Here is a 14,608-nt window from a genome sequence, read left to right on the forward strand (position 1 = left end):
CAATTTTTAAAAAAACTAAAAATCATATAGAAAAATCCTTAAATAACCAAAGAAATAGAAATTAAAATTTCATACAGCAAATTAATAACTCTTTGGTATAATTATAATACCCAATAATGGAAAAGATATAGCAAAAAGGGATCTCTTCTAAAATCTACTAGGTATTAGAACTCTTAAGGGAAGCAGATTTGGCCCAGTGGATAGGGCATCCGTCTACCACATGGGAGGTCTGCAGTTCAAACCCTGGGCCTCCTTGACCCGTGTGCAGCTGGCCCACATGCAGTGCTGATGCGCACAAGGAGTGCCGTGCCACGCAGGGGTGTCCCCGCATAGGGGAGCCCCATGCTCAAGGGGTGTGCACTGTAAGGAGAGCCACCCAGCAGGAAACAAAGTTCAGCCTGCCTAGGAATGGCACTGCACACACGGAGAGCTGACAAAGCAAAATGTCACAACAAAAAGAAACACAGATTCCCGTGCCACTGACAATAACAGAAGCGGACAAAGAAGAACATGCAGCAAATGGACACAGAGAACAGACAACCGGAGTGGGGGGAGGGAGGGGAGAAAAATAAATAAATAAATCTTTTTTTTTAAAAAGCAAGCTGTCAATAGCAACTTATAAAAATTATTATACTCAATACTTTCCCTCTTGGGAGTTTACTTACAGAAATAATTTTAAATATAGAGAAAACTTTTTCTTTATATAAACCTTTAATAAATATAAGTATCTTTACATATATGTCTTTAAAAATGTCTTTATATCTGTTTAAATATATTTATATAAGAATCTAAATATAAAAAGAGAGAGCTTTATCTTTATGCATAAAGATATTCAGTGCAGTGTTACCTATAATGGTAAAAACTTAGAACCAATTCAAATGTTCAACAAGAGAGGAATGGTTAAAAATAATGACGTAATTACTTAATGGAATAATATGTAGTCATTTGAAATGCTTATGAAAAATAAGCATAAAAATGCTTATCATGTTATAATGTTGAAGTGTTTAAAAATATATAATATAAATAATATACAGTGAGACCACAATTATGTAAAAAAACATACAGATAATACCCTGTTAATGCTTAATTTCTTTAGGTGGTAAAATCAGCCATTAAATTTCCCTCTATTTTTCAGTATTTATTATAATGAGAATATAAACCATAATAATCAGATTTTAAAGGGTCTTTTCCTATGCCTGAAAACTAAAATTTATTCATATCTTTAACCTGAATCAAAGATTTTTAACAAGTTAAACTCTAGTAGTTTCACATTTGAGGACTTTGGCAATTTTACCAAACTATTTATAAAGGCAAGTCTCTATAAATATGTTTTTATACAAAATAAATCCTCACTGGAAAGTCAGAATAGTTTTTTAAAACATCCTTTGACATTTATTATTCAGTCACTATGACTGATTTTTTTAATGATTTATTGAATCAATATCTGGCATAACTGGGAAACGGACTTTGGCCCAGTGGTTAGGGCGTCCGTCTACCACATGGGAGGTCCGCGGTTCAAACCCCGGGCCTCCTTGACCCGTGTGGAGCTGGCCCATGCGCAGTGCTGATGCGCGCAAGGAGTGCCGTGCCACGCAAGGGTGTCCCCCGCGTGGGGGAGCCCCACGCACAAGGAGTGCGCCCGTGAGGAAAGCCGCCCAGCGCGAAAGAAGGTGCAGCCTGCCCAGGAATGGTGCCGCCCACACTTCCCGTGCCGCTGACGACAACAGAAGCGGACAAAGAAACAAGACGCAGCAAATAGACACCAAGAACAGACAACCAGGGGAGGGGGGAAAATTAAATAAATAAATAAATCTTTAAAAAAAAAAAAAATATCTGGCATAACTGTTGTTAAAAATCTCATTTATCAAGCATTTTTACTTACACAGTACTTGAGATCAGAGATGTTTACATTGACTCCAGTTGATCTCTTTAGATTCTCATCATGTGATACTACAACTTGTTCATCTTTTGTGATATGGCAGTCTAATTCCAGCATATCAGTTCCAATTTTAACTGCACTAGAGAAATAAAAAGAAGAATATTCTGAAATTTAATATTTAGATTACAAAGATCAGATGTAAAAAGTTCAGAGTTACAAATCAAAATAACAAAAAAATCCCATAATACTAAAATATCTCAATACTGTCATGTATTATGAATTATTGATATGAAAATATTCTAAGTTATTTAAAATAAGAGAATCATGTTGCCTCTTTCCATAAACTACTACCCTTAATTCTGGCAACCGAATATAAAGGAAAGAACATTAAACCAAAAGTTAAGAGATTTAGGCACCAGTTTCTGCTTTGCTATGAACATGCTTCATGACTTGGAACAAATAAATTCCCCTCTCTGGTTCATATTTCCACATCTATAAAATGAAAAGATTAGATCATATAATCTCCAAAGTTCCTTTCACCTCTAAAATTCTATGGTTTTTGGAGAGGGGATAGCATAATGGATAAGAGCAGAGACCCTGGAGACAGATAGCCTAGGTTCAAATCCTGCCTCTGTCACTTACTTGGGCAAGTTATTTAATTTATTTATACCTCAGTTTCCTTATTTGTAAAACAGTGATAACAATATATCTCCCCAGCCTTGCACTTTATACTCCAAGCAGCCCCATTCTTTCTTGCTACTCTCTTTACCTAAAATGCCTTCCTCAGCTGATAATGGGAGAGTATAGAAAAAGTGTACCAACTATACACTATGGACCATGGTTTCTGGTAATACTCTGATATTATCTCATAATCTACTATAACAAATGTTCCACCACGGTGTGGTGTGTTGATGAAGGGGTATTGTATGGGAATTCTACACGTGTACATGATTGTTTTATAAGTTCACAATTTCTTATAATAAAAATATATTTTAAAAAATAATAGGTGGGTTGGGGAGAAAATAAACCAAATGTAAGATAAGGACTATAGCAAGTAGTAAAATTTTGATGACAGTCTTTCAAAATTTGTAACAAATGCAAGGTGTTGGTGGTGGGATGATGTATGGGACCCCTGTATGATATTACGCACGTCTGTTTTGTAAGTTCACAACTTTTACTTATACACTTTTTTTTTAAGATTTATTTATTTATTTAATTCCCCCTCCTCCCCTGGCTGTCTGTTCTCTGTGTCTATTTGCTGCATCTTGTTTCTTTGTCCACTTCTGTTGTCGTCAGCGGCACGGGAAGTGTGTGCGGCGCCATTCCTGGGCAGCCTGCACTTTCTTTCGCGCTGGGCGGCTCTCCTTACCAGGCGCACTCCTTGCGCGTGGGGCTCCCCTACACGGGGAACACCCCTATGCGGGGGACACCCCTGTGTGGCGCGGCACTCCTTGTGCGCATCAGCACTGCACAAGGGCCAGCTCCACACGAGGCAAGGAGGCCCGGGGTTTGAACCGCAGACCTCCCATGTGGTAGACCGACGCCCTAACCACTGGGCTAATTTTGTTTCCCTATACACTTATTGTTTATATATGTTCATGTGTGAATGATATACTTCAATAAATTTTTTTTAAAATGTCTTCCTCAGAAAAACAGTACAATAAAATAAAAGGAAAGGACTTTACTAGGCACTTCACAAATAACAATTTTCAAATGGCCAATAAGTACATGAACAGATGCCAAATATCAAAAATCATTAAGAAAGTACAAATTAAAAGCTAAACATCCACCAGAGTGGCTAAAATTAAAAGGACTGACAACAACAAGTATTGGTACAGCAATAGAGCACTGGAACTCTCATATCTTAATGGTGGAAGCATAAATTTGTACAGTTACTCTGAAATATATAAATATATAAAACTACACCTACTCTATGACCCAGCAATTCAGTTTCTGCTAAGTACAAATCCAAGTGCATTTGACCATCAAAAAATATGTACACAATTGTTTCATACAACCTCATGGATAATTCTTATAAACAAGAATTGAAAGAAAGAAAAGACAGAAATAAAATTGTACATTCATTCTATATGATTACATTTATGTAATCAGGAACTGGTAAAACCAATAGATGGTAACAAATCAGAATAATGGTTATTCAGGGTCAGGGATGAGTATGGACTAGGAAAAGTCACAAACTTCAGGAGTGCTAGAAATGTTCTGTATCTTGATCTGGGTGCTGGTTATGAAGGTATGTACATATGTTAAAATTCATTGAGCTGTACATTTAAGATTTGTACACTTTACTGAATGCATATTTTATATACCACAATAACAAGTTTTCAAAAAGGTCTTTTTTCCTCCCCTTACCTGGCTAACTTACTTACCCTTCAGGTCCAAGCTTAGAAACAATCTTTCCTACTCCTCCCCTAGACTGGATTAGATTTCCCTTTTACATATTGCCAGATTACCAGCTCTTCCTATAGAATCCTGTGTTTACTCTATCATAGCATACCACAGTTTTGAATTTCTTTAACTCCACCTCCCCGCAATATACTCATTTAAATATGAGCTCTTAAAAAATACATAAATAAATAGGAGCTCTTTGAGAAAAGGATTTGCGAACTTTGACTTTTTTATTATTGTATCCCTAATGCCTAGGCATAGGGCATTGCATAGCAGGTAATTGATATTTGTTGCATATTTTATGAATGAATAAGAACAGACAGTTCTCTGAGTATATAAGATTTCTACATAGCGGTTCATGCATCAATATACAGACATTTCCAAAACTGAAGGAAATGTAAATAAGGGTGGGGCATGGAGAAAATTTTACAAAGAAATACTTTTTCTTTTCAAAATTCAGGACTGGACAGATTAAGTTTTGGGGTGCACAGTTTAGGATGAGAAAATATAAAAGTAAAATACAGTTTGTGTGACATATTCCTATGCATTTAATTGTTTCCTAATGGTTTTATATAACGTCATGTCTCCACAACTATGTAATAAGTTCCTAGAGAGGAAGGGCCTATATCTATTCCATATTTTCTAACTTCATGTTATCAGGCATATTGCAGGTATGCAAAACATTTCTAAATGACTGGAATGAAGCCAAGTTTTAGCTTTCAATATCTATTAGGAAATGGATGTGGCTCAAGCAGTTGGGTGCCTGCCTACCACATGGGAGGTCTCAGGTTAGGTTCCTGGTGCCTCCTAAAGAAGATGAGCATGACAGTGAGCTGACGCAACAAGATGACATGAGGAAACACAATGAGAGATAACAAGCAGGGAGCAGATGTGGCTCAAGCAATTGGGTGTCTCCTTCCCATATGGGAGGTTCCAGGTTTGGTTCTGGGTGTCTATTAAAAAGAAAACAAGCATACAACAGACAGACACAAAGAGCATACAGCAAGCACGAACAATGAGAGGGGGAGAAATAAGCCTTTTTTAAAAAATTCATTAATTTTTATATGTTCATCAATCATGATACGTATCCATTCAATAAAATACTATGTAGTTATTTCAAGGAATAATTTGTTCACTTTATTGTTGAGGAATATTTGAGTGAAAAAAGTAGGTATAGTTAATCCCACCAATGTACAAGTTTATATATAATTTTTTAAAAAGATTTATTCTATTTATTTCCCCTCCCATTGTTTGCGCTTGCTGTCTGCTCTCTCTTTCCATTCTCTGTGGGTTCTCTATGTCTGCCTGTCTTCTTGTCTTCTCTTTAGGAGGCACCAGGAACCAATCCTGGGACCTCCGATGTGGGAGAGAGGCACTCAAACACTTGAGCCATCTCAGCTTCCTGGTTTGTTGTGTCACTCACTGTCTGTCCTTTTTGTCTCCTTTGCTGAGCCAGCTCACCATGCAGGCTAGCTCACCTTCACCAAGAGGACCTGGGAAACAAACTTGGAACCTCCCATACGGTAGACAGGACCTAATCACTCGAGCCACATCTGCTTCCCTATATTATTTTGTTTAAGGACTAGAAATAGATAGGCCAAATCATTACAGTGGTTACCTCATATAACTACTATTATTGGGAATAGGATTAGGAATTTGAGAAGGACAATTTTTAACTGCACATAGACTACTTGAATTATTTGACTTTTTAGAATATAATAGAAAAATAAAGACACTTCCCTTTTTAATATATCCCTTTATATTTATTCACCACCAACAGAACAAATTACAGCAGGAATTTAAGAAAAACTAAACATCCTTTAAAATACACAAGCACTCAAGAATCTTATTTTGCATATGAACCTCCTAAATGGGTTGGGTGAATATATCTTTCTTCTGTTTTATACTTAAACTTAAAACATATAATATAAAGATACTACATATCAAAGAAAAACATTTTAAGTAAAAGTTTCCTAATGTTTCCCAAAAATGTGTGGTAATACATTTGGTTAAAAAAAGAAAGAATGTGGTTGAAAGAAATGCAAGCATTTAATGAGGGGAGCTGGATTAGATGATTTTTTAAGATTCTGGACATCCCAGATCTAATGATTCTAAAACTATAAAACTGACAAAATCTGCCTTGGTCAAACCCATTTTCTAATATTTTTGCCTACTTCTGCTGGTCTTCTCTCACAAACCATCCCATCCCCAAAGTCACAGGAGCCACTTGCTGCCATGGGCTACCCAAAGTTTCATACAGCAATACTTCACACAGGCCCATTTGCTTCCCCACTCTTCCTTATGTAACACCTCCCCACCCCCCCCCCCACCCCCACCCCCAGTCCTGGCCTTAGGGTCCTGATTACTACCAGTTTCAAGAGGAAAATAAACAAAAAAAACCTGGTTCCTTAATGTAATTCTTATTAAGATATAAATGATTAAGGTCTTAACTTTAGGTGTTCTCTTCTAATGGGTATTTACCTGTAAAAGAGAGTATCTGTTTGACAAGTATATATGTGCTAGAACCACAAACATGTAAAAATAAAAGCTTTAAAATAATTACAAGGGAAGTGGCTGTGGCTAAAGCAATTGAGCTCCTGGTTACCACATGGAGGACCCAGGTTCGATCCCCAGGACCTCCTGGTAAAAAAATAAAATAAAATAAAATAAAAAAGGCATCCCAGACCTGCACAATAAGGCACAGGTACCCGCCTGGCACAGCGATGAACCAAAAAGTCGATGACGCAACCAGTTAGAAAAAAAATTATTATGAAAACAAAAAGTCTATAGGGCATTAGAATTATTTTTCTGTATTTTAAGTTTCCTTAAATATTATTGTTATACTGTATTTAACTTTTAAAAAGAAATAAAGCATGTAGAGACTGTAAGCAACATATATAACAAGCAAACTGTTTTAAAACAATGTTCTAAGATTCTTAATATGGCTTTTAAAAATGGGACTCTTGAATTTCCTTTTCCTTTGTTTTTGTTTTGGTATGAGTGAGTACAGAAAGAGAGCAGGGGTTATCTAAGTGAGACATTATCTAGGTGGTCATTTTGGTCTTCTCTATATTTTCTTATATTAACAAAATGATACATATTACCTAAAAATATCTTTCTAAGTAGGAAGTCTGTCTTCAGCTGAAATGTAAACTATTTTTACAGATGTTTAGGAATTACATGAAAAATATTTTCTATTTATTGTATGGTTATCTCTTATTAATGAACAAATCAATAAAAATTTAGAGCAACAGTAAATGTACCTAGGACAATTTGTAAATTATCCTAGTAAAATTATTCCTAATTTGTTACATAAATAGCTAGAACATAGGAAGAAGAGAAAAATCTCTTGTCACTTTGGCCTTCAAATTTTTCCATAGATAAAAATCATACATTTACTTCAATTAAAACACCAGATATTTTTATAGCTGAATTTCTGATAAGCTGCTGACAAACACAAGAAAAAAGTTAGGGAAGCCAAGGCTTCAACATTTCCAGAAAAAGGAATAAAATCTCTAAATATAAAAGATGTGTAAAGTACTTGAAATTCCACAAAAACACTGCATAACAACTTAAAACAGATCCTATGCTAAGGAATCTCACCTAACCCTTCCAATATTGAGGTTGTATTACTATTCCTATTTCCTAGATGAGATAATTAGTATTGTGTCAATTAGATGTACTAAAATATTTATCATGGGAACCAGGTCACTGATGAATTATTTTGATCGCCTGCCAACTTAAACTTCCACTTATTTGCTTATATAATTTGCTTCTTTCTCTTACCATTCATGTTAATACCACAGAGAGCAAATTGTCCCACAGGTATTTACAAAGGCAGCCTGGTTTAATAATCTAGTTTTATTAGTGCTTATGAACCAGATTTTAAGTACTCAAGGGCTTAGTGACTATCTGTGTTTGTGCATGCAGCACAATTCCTAAGCTTTTAGCTTACTATAAATGAGGATTTGCTGCTTCATCTGTCTACAGCTAATATTCTGCTTTGTTCTTGAGTGTCCATTCCATATCTTATTCAGTAAGCAACTGGTAAGGCCTTCTGGTTTCAGACCCTGAGCTAGGTGCTAGGGCCTGAGATGAATAAGAAAAGATTTCTGCATCTATGGGTCATAACCTAAAGGAGATGGTGTTTGCATTTTATAAACCACATTAAATCAAATTTTATTTAATTTTGAAATGGAATTATTTGTCAGACCTAATTATTTCTATAACCCCACTATAATAAAATGAATTAATTTTCCATATATTTCTAAGTCCTTTCAATTTCCTAGACATACTTGATCCACACAACCTTACTTCCTAATCTCAGACACCTCACATTTTTTTAAAAATTACTTATTTTTTTATTTGAGAAGTTGTGAGTTAACAAAACAATCATGCATACCACACATGATACACATACATTGCCCCTCCACCAATACCTCACACTGTTTTAACACATTTGTTACAAATCATGAAAAAACATTGTCAAAATATTACTGCTATCTATAGTCCATAACTTGTATTTGTATATTTTCCCCACAAACCATCCTATTATTAACACCATCTATTGGTATTGTATATATATTATAGTTCATGAAGAACATTCTCATATTCATACTGTTTTTTGTTGTTGTTGTTGCTGTTTTACAGCTGGATACAAGTTTATTGTGGCACGAGAGGTGATCAGGGACGCGTGCGACGGTGGTGGGGGGAGTGGGCGTGGGTGGCGTGAAGGCAGTGGGACAGGGCCGGGGGCCCGCAGGCTCCAGCTGGAGTTGGGATTGGGGCACCTTTGCCAGCCTTATCCAGCCGTCTAGGGCGGGCGACAACCCCAGAAGCCCTCATATTCATACTGTTAACCACAGTTCATCATTCACCACTGGGTTCACTGTATTATATGGTCCCTTGCCTTGTACAACCCATCCAAAGCATACACAGTGGCTCTCAGTTTCATCACAGAGTTGTGCTGTCATCATCTCAGTCCATTTCAGAACATTTTCACTATTCCAAAAGGAAAAATCCCATACCCCTTTATATCCCCCGTTATTGACCCTTAGCATTGATATAGTACCTTCTTTGCCATTGCTATAAAAATTTTTATAATTGTTAACTATAATCTATATATGCAATATTAGTTGTATTTTCCCATGTATCTTCTATTCTTTTTTTACTTTATAAAGATTAATTTATTTGAGTTCAGATATTTTTGAAATATAAAACCTGATTTTTTAAAAAGAGCTTTTCTTTTTTTTAAAGATTTATTTTATTTATTTCTCTCCCCTTTCCCCCACTGTCTGCTCTCTGTATCCATTTGCTGTGTGTTCTTCTATGTCCGCTTGCATTCTTGTCATGCAGCACCAGGAAACTGTTGTTTTCTTGCTGCGTCACCTTGCTGCATCAGCTCTCTGTGTGCGCAGCGCCACTCCTGGGCTAGCTGTGCTTTTTTCCCATGGGGAGGCTCTCCCTGAGGGGCGCACTCCTTGCACGTGGGGAACCCCTACATGGGGGACACCCCTGTGTGGCATGGCACTCCTTGTGCACAGCAGCAATGAGCGTGGGCCAGCTCACCACACAGGCCAGGAGGCCCTGGGTATCAAACCCAGGACCCTCCATATGGTAGGCGGACGCTCTATCAATTCAGTCACAACTGCTTCCCTTGATTGTATTTTTTAAAGCTATCATTCTTATAGAAATTCTGTGTTTAAAAATTTTGCTGTTGTGAATTTAAAATGGCCATCTATATTCTGTACTTTAACTTTATGAATCTCCACATTCTTAACACCTTGTACTTGTACATTTTTGTACTTGTACTATTAACTACAATCATCATCCACCAATGAAATCACTATGTTTCACAGTCCCTAGATTATCTTCTAGCTTCCTTTTGATTGACATTAACCTACCTAGACTACCACTTTTAGCCATAATCACATTTTAAAATCAGCAGTTTTGATTATACTCACTATAATGTGTCACCACCAACTCTAGTCCATTTCCACCACACATTTCCTTTTCTTTTTTTTTTCTTTTTTTTTTTTGAGGAACCAGGGCTGGGGATTGAGCCTTGACTTCATATGTGGGAAGCTGTCAGCACTAAACCACTGAACCACATCAGCTCCCCTGAGTTGGTTTTTTCCTTAGTTTGCTTATTGCTTGTTTTTTGTTTGTTTGTTTTTTAGGAGGCACCAGAGATCAAACCCAGGACCTGCCATGTGGAAAGCAAACACCCAACTTCTTTAGGCACATCTGTTCCCCTATGTATTTTAAATGGCTTTATACTCTCTATCAAATGATAGCTCCTCTAGACTTTATATCCTCTCAATTTCCTGGTTAATCTTAACCAAGATTTCCACACCAACTATTTATATTTTTTCTACTATCTTCTCTTCTTCACCTCCATGTCATGTATATCATGCTATATATGTCTAAATATGTAAATAAATAAGATCTAAATTTCAGCTGGTCATTATATTTTGACCTATTTTTACCTTAACTGCCCATCCTATCAAGTTTATACCATACTTAGTCATCATATCTATCTTTTGCAGATTATCTGTTAAAACTCTTTTATCTTTTAATACATGCTACCTTGTAAACAGTATGTCTAAATAAATTTTTCTTATTGTTCATAAAGCAGGTATATTTAAAAACAAACAAATAAAAACCTTCTAAATGTCCTAGCAATAAAAGAAATAGTGGAATTATCTACTTTTTTTCCCTAGCTCACTGTAAGGACAGCAAGATAAACCAGGAATAAAGAAGAAAGCTATTTAGATCCTCCAAAATCTTGACAACCCAATATTCTTTCATTTCTGTTGAAAAATGAAATTATACTATATGTTCTTCTAAGACTTAAAAAAAAAATTAAGGCCCAGTGGGGGCACCAGTACTGGCATGGCACGGTGGGAAGCAGGTGTTCAACAGTGTAAGCCACATTCGCTCCCCATACTCTCTTGTGTACAGGCTGGCTGCCCAGCTGCTCCTGCCTGCGCAGAGCTGCTGCCCCCACCATTGCCCCTTCCAACTCTCGGCAGTTTGAAATGAAGCTATTGCCATTTTTGGAAGGAAACTTGCCCAGCAGATCAAGCAGAAGTGCAGGAGGAGGTGGAAGAGTTGGAAGCTTCGGGCCACAAGCAGCTGCTCCTGAGAATGGTTCTGGTAAGAACGAACCCCGCCATCCACCTACATCCTCAACAAGACCCTGGCAGTCATGAATGTAGGAATCATCAGTGAAATGATTTTGAAAACAGCTTCAATTTCAGAGGAAGAAATGATGAACTTGATCAATCAGATAAATAATGATGACAATGTAGATGGCCTCCTTGTTCAGCTGCCTCTGCCAGAGCACATTGATGACAGAATTATCTGCAAGGCTGTTTCTCCAGACAAAGATGTTGATGGCTTTCATGTAATTAATGTAGGGAGAATGTGTTTGGACCAGTATTCTATGCTCCCCACTACTCCATGGGGTGTGTGGGAAATACAGTAAACTGGAATTCCAACACTAGGGAAAAATGTGGTTGTGGCTGGAAAGTCAAAAAATGTTGGAATGCCCATTGCAATGTCACTGCACACAGATGAGGCCCACAAATGTCCTGAAGGTGATGCCACTGTTACAATACCTCATTGCTATACTCCCAAAGAACAGGTAAAGAAACAAACTCTTCTTGCAGATATTGTGACATCCACTGCAGGCATTCCAAATCTGATCACAGCAGATATGATCGAGGAAGGAGCAGCAGTCATTGATGTGGGAATAAATAGAGTTGAAGATCCCATAACCACTAAACCCAAGTTGGTCAGAGATGTGGATTTTGAAGGAGTCAGGAAGAAAGCAGGTTATTTACATCACTCCAGTCCCTGGGGACATTGGTCCATGATGGAGGAAATGCTAATGAAGAATATCATTATTGCTGGGAAAAAAAAAAAAAACTGCTGAGGCTTGAAGAACGGGAAATATTGAAGTCTTAAGAGCTTGAAGTAAAATAGCAACCAATTAACTATTTTATCTTTTCTTTTATGAAGTCTTTCAAGCCAGTTCAAGAAGCAAAACAGACCAATAGAAATGCAGTATTTTTTTTATTCTTCTGAAATGGTTTAAAATGGTGCTTTGGATTTATTGAAAGCTTAAATGGGTGGGTGTTTGCACACATAGCCCTCGCCCAGCACCTCACCCAGGAACACCCTAGCATCCTGCTGGGTCATAGGATCCAAAAGAAGTCATACTTCTGGTAACATGGGGCATTGTCACATTGCGAATGAATGCTTCACTTTGGCAGGCCACTTTGGTTGTTAAAATTTGCCTTTTCTATGATTGCATTTCCCAAGTGCTATTCCAGTAAGAGTTAGTACTCACTTTAGGTTCCAAACCTGTTGAGGTCAACTGTTCAAACCAAAGGAAAAATGTTGCTGAGAAAATTAAGGGAATGGTAAACAGGAAGAAATGATAGCAAATTGAGTAAGAAAAAAATTACCCAATTTATACATATATTCATTGATAGCCAGATTTATCTAAATAAAACAAGTGGGTGGGAAAGAAGAAATACTACATGCTCATAATATTACTAAGCTGCCATTTTGTGGCTTAGTCACTGGGAAAATGTTTAAGTTTCTATTTGTTATTAGCTCTCATTTTGTGTATGTTATCATTCAGTGAGATCTCCCCATTTTAGTTTTCTGGGATTGAAAAGGCATATGTTATAAATGATTCATGTGTGTCGTCATATTTGGCTTTTGCTATAACTTTAAACTTCATTGTTAATTTTTTTTTACTACTAAAATGTATCTATATGGTTTCTTTGGTGTATCTTGAAACCAATTTTTTAAAAAGATTTTTTAAATTATTTATTTATCCCCCCAACCCCTCTTCATTGTTTGTGGTCACTGTCTGGTCTCTGTGTCCATTTGCTGTGTGCTCTCTGTGTCTGCTCATCTTCTCTTTAGGAGACACCTGGAACAGAACCTGGGACCTCCCATGTGGTAGGCAGGAACCCAACACTTGAGCCACATCCATTTTCTTTAAAACCTATTTTTGAAAAGCAAAACTAATACAGAATTGGGCTTGATAATCATGACAGCAGCTTGTATAAGTATGCCACTTATTTTTCCACCAAATAATTGTCAGTAGCTGCTTGCTTTTCTCTTTGCTTTTTTTCAAGATATATTTATTTTTCTCCCCTTCCCCCCCGCCCCCGGTTGTCTGCTCTCTGTGTCTATTTGCTGCGTGTTCTTCTTTGTCCGCTTCTGTTGTTGTCAGTGGCATGGGAATCTGTGTTTCTTTTTGTTGTGTCATCTTATGTCAGCTCTCCGTGTGTGCAGAGCCATTCCTGGGCAGGCTGCACTTTCTTTTGCGCCGAACGGCTCTCCTTATGGGGCGCACTCCTTGCACATGGGGCTGCCCCACGCGGAGACACCCCTGTGTGGCACGGCACTCCTTGAGCGCATCAGCGCTATGTGTGGGCGAGCTCCACATGGGTCAAGGAGGCCCCGGGGTTTGAACCGCGGACCTCCCATGTGGTACACGGACGCCCTAACCACTGGGCCAAGTCTACTTCCCTTCTCTTTGAATTTGTTGGTTTTCCTAAAACGTTTTTAAGAGCTTGAGTTAATATTGACTTTAATCAGACTTTCTGATTAAAGCTTCTTTCTTAAAGAATAAAACAATTTGGTATAATATGGAAAAAAATCTAGGAAAGGTATGTTATCTTATGGAAAGTAAATTTATAACTGAAAAACATAAGTAGGACAATAAAAAAAGAGTAACCATTTGTAGCAGTTTGATATGGTTATGAATTCCAAAAATAGTTATTGGATTATGTTTGTAATCTGGTCTGTACCTGGGTATGATTGAGTTATGATTAAGGTTTTGATTGGGCCACATCATTAGGGCATTGATAAAAGGCATGGCAAAGGACAGAGTTGGGGGGTTCTTGATGTTGGAGTTTGATGCTTAAGTCTTAAGCTGGAGCCCCGGGGAAAGAGACAGAGCTATTTGCTTGATAGTCTACAGCTGACCTTGTGGAGAGACGCAAAGCCTCATAGTATAGAGCTGACCTTGTGGAGAAAACAGGAGCTGAAAACAGGAGCTGAGCCCAGAGGAACCCAGGAAACCCAAACCCTCACAGCTGTCAGCAGCCATCTTGCTCTGACACGTGAAAACAGACTTTGGTGAGGGAAGTAACTTATGCTTTATGGCCTGGTATCTGTAAGCTCCTACCCCAAATAAATACCCTTTATAAAAACCAACCAATTTCTGATATTTTGCATCAGCACCCCTTTGGCTAATACAGCATTGATAACAAGAGCTCTAATTTATAAGACCAA

At 37.5% G+C, this 14,608-nt stretch overlaps 1 protein-coding gene and 1 pseudogene across 2 annotated transcripts in view; one reads left to right on the forward strand and one right to left on the reverse strand.

Annotated features, from left to right (window-relative positions):
* Positions 1-14,608, reverse strand: part of GDPD1 (glycerophosphodiester phosphodiesterase domain containing 1) — a 47,978-nt gene that overhangs the window by 20,766 nt on the left and 12,604 nt on the right. For both annotated transcript variants that reach the window (XM_058283888.1, XM_058283889.2), the window contains exon 3: positions 1,883-2,018. In XM_058283888.1, coding sequence (XP_058139871.1) covers positions 1,883-2,018 — 136 coding nt within the window. The remainder of the gene's footprint in view (positions 1-1,882; positions 2,019-14,608) is intronic.
* Positions 2,717-12,274, forward strand: LOC139437218 (bifunctional methylenetetrahydrofolate dehydrogenase/cyclohydrolase, mitochondrial pseudogene; annotated as a pseudogene).

Source organism: Dasypus novemcinctus, chromosome 21 (genome assembly GCF_030445035.2).
Source record: "Dasypus novemcinctus isolate mDasNov1 chromosome 21, mDasNov1.1.hap2, whole genome shotgun sequence".
Classification (NCBI taxonomy): domain Eukaryota; kingdom Metazoa; phylum Chordata; class Mammalia; order Cingulata; family Dasypodidae; genus Dasypus; species Dasypus novemcinctus.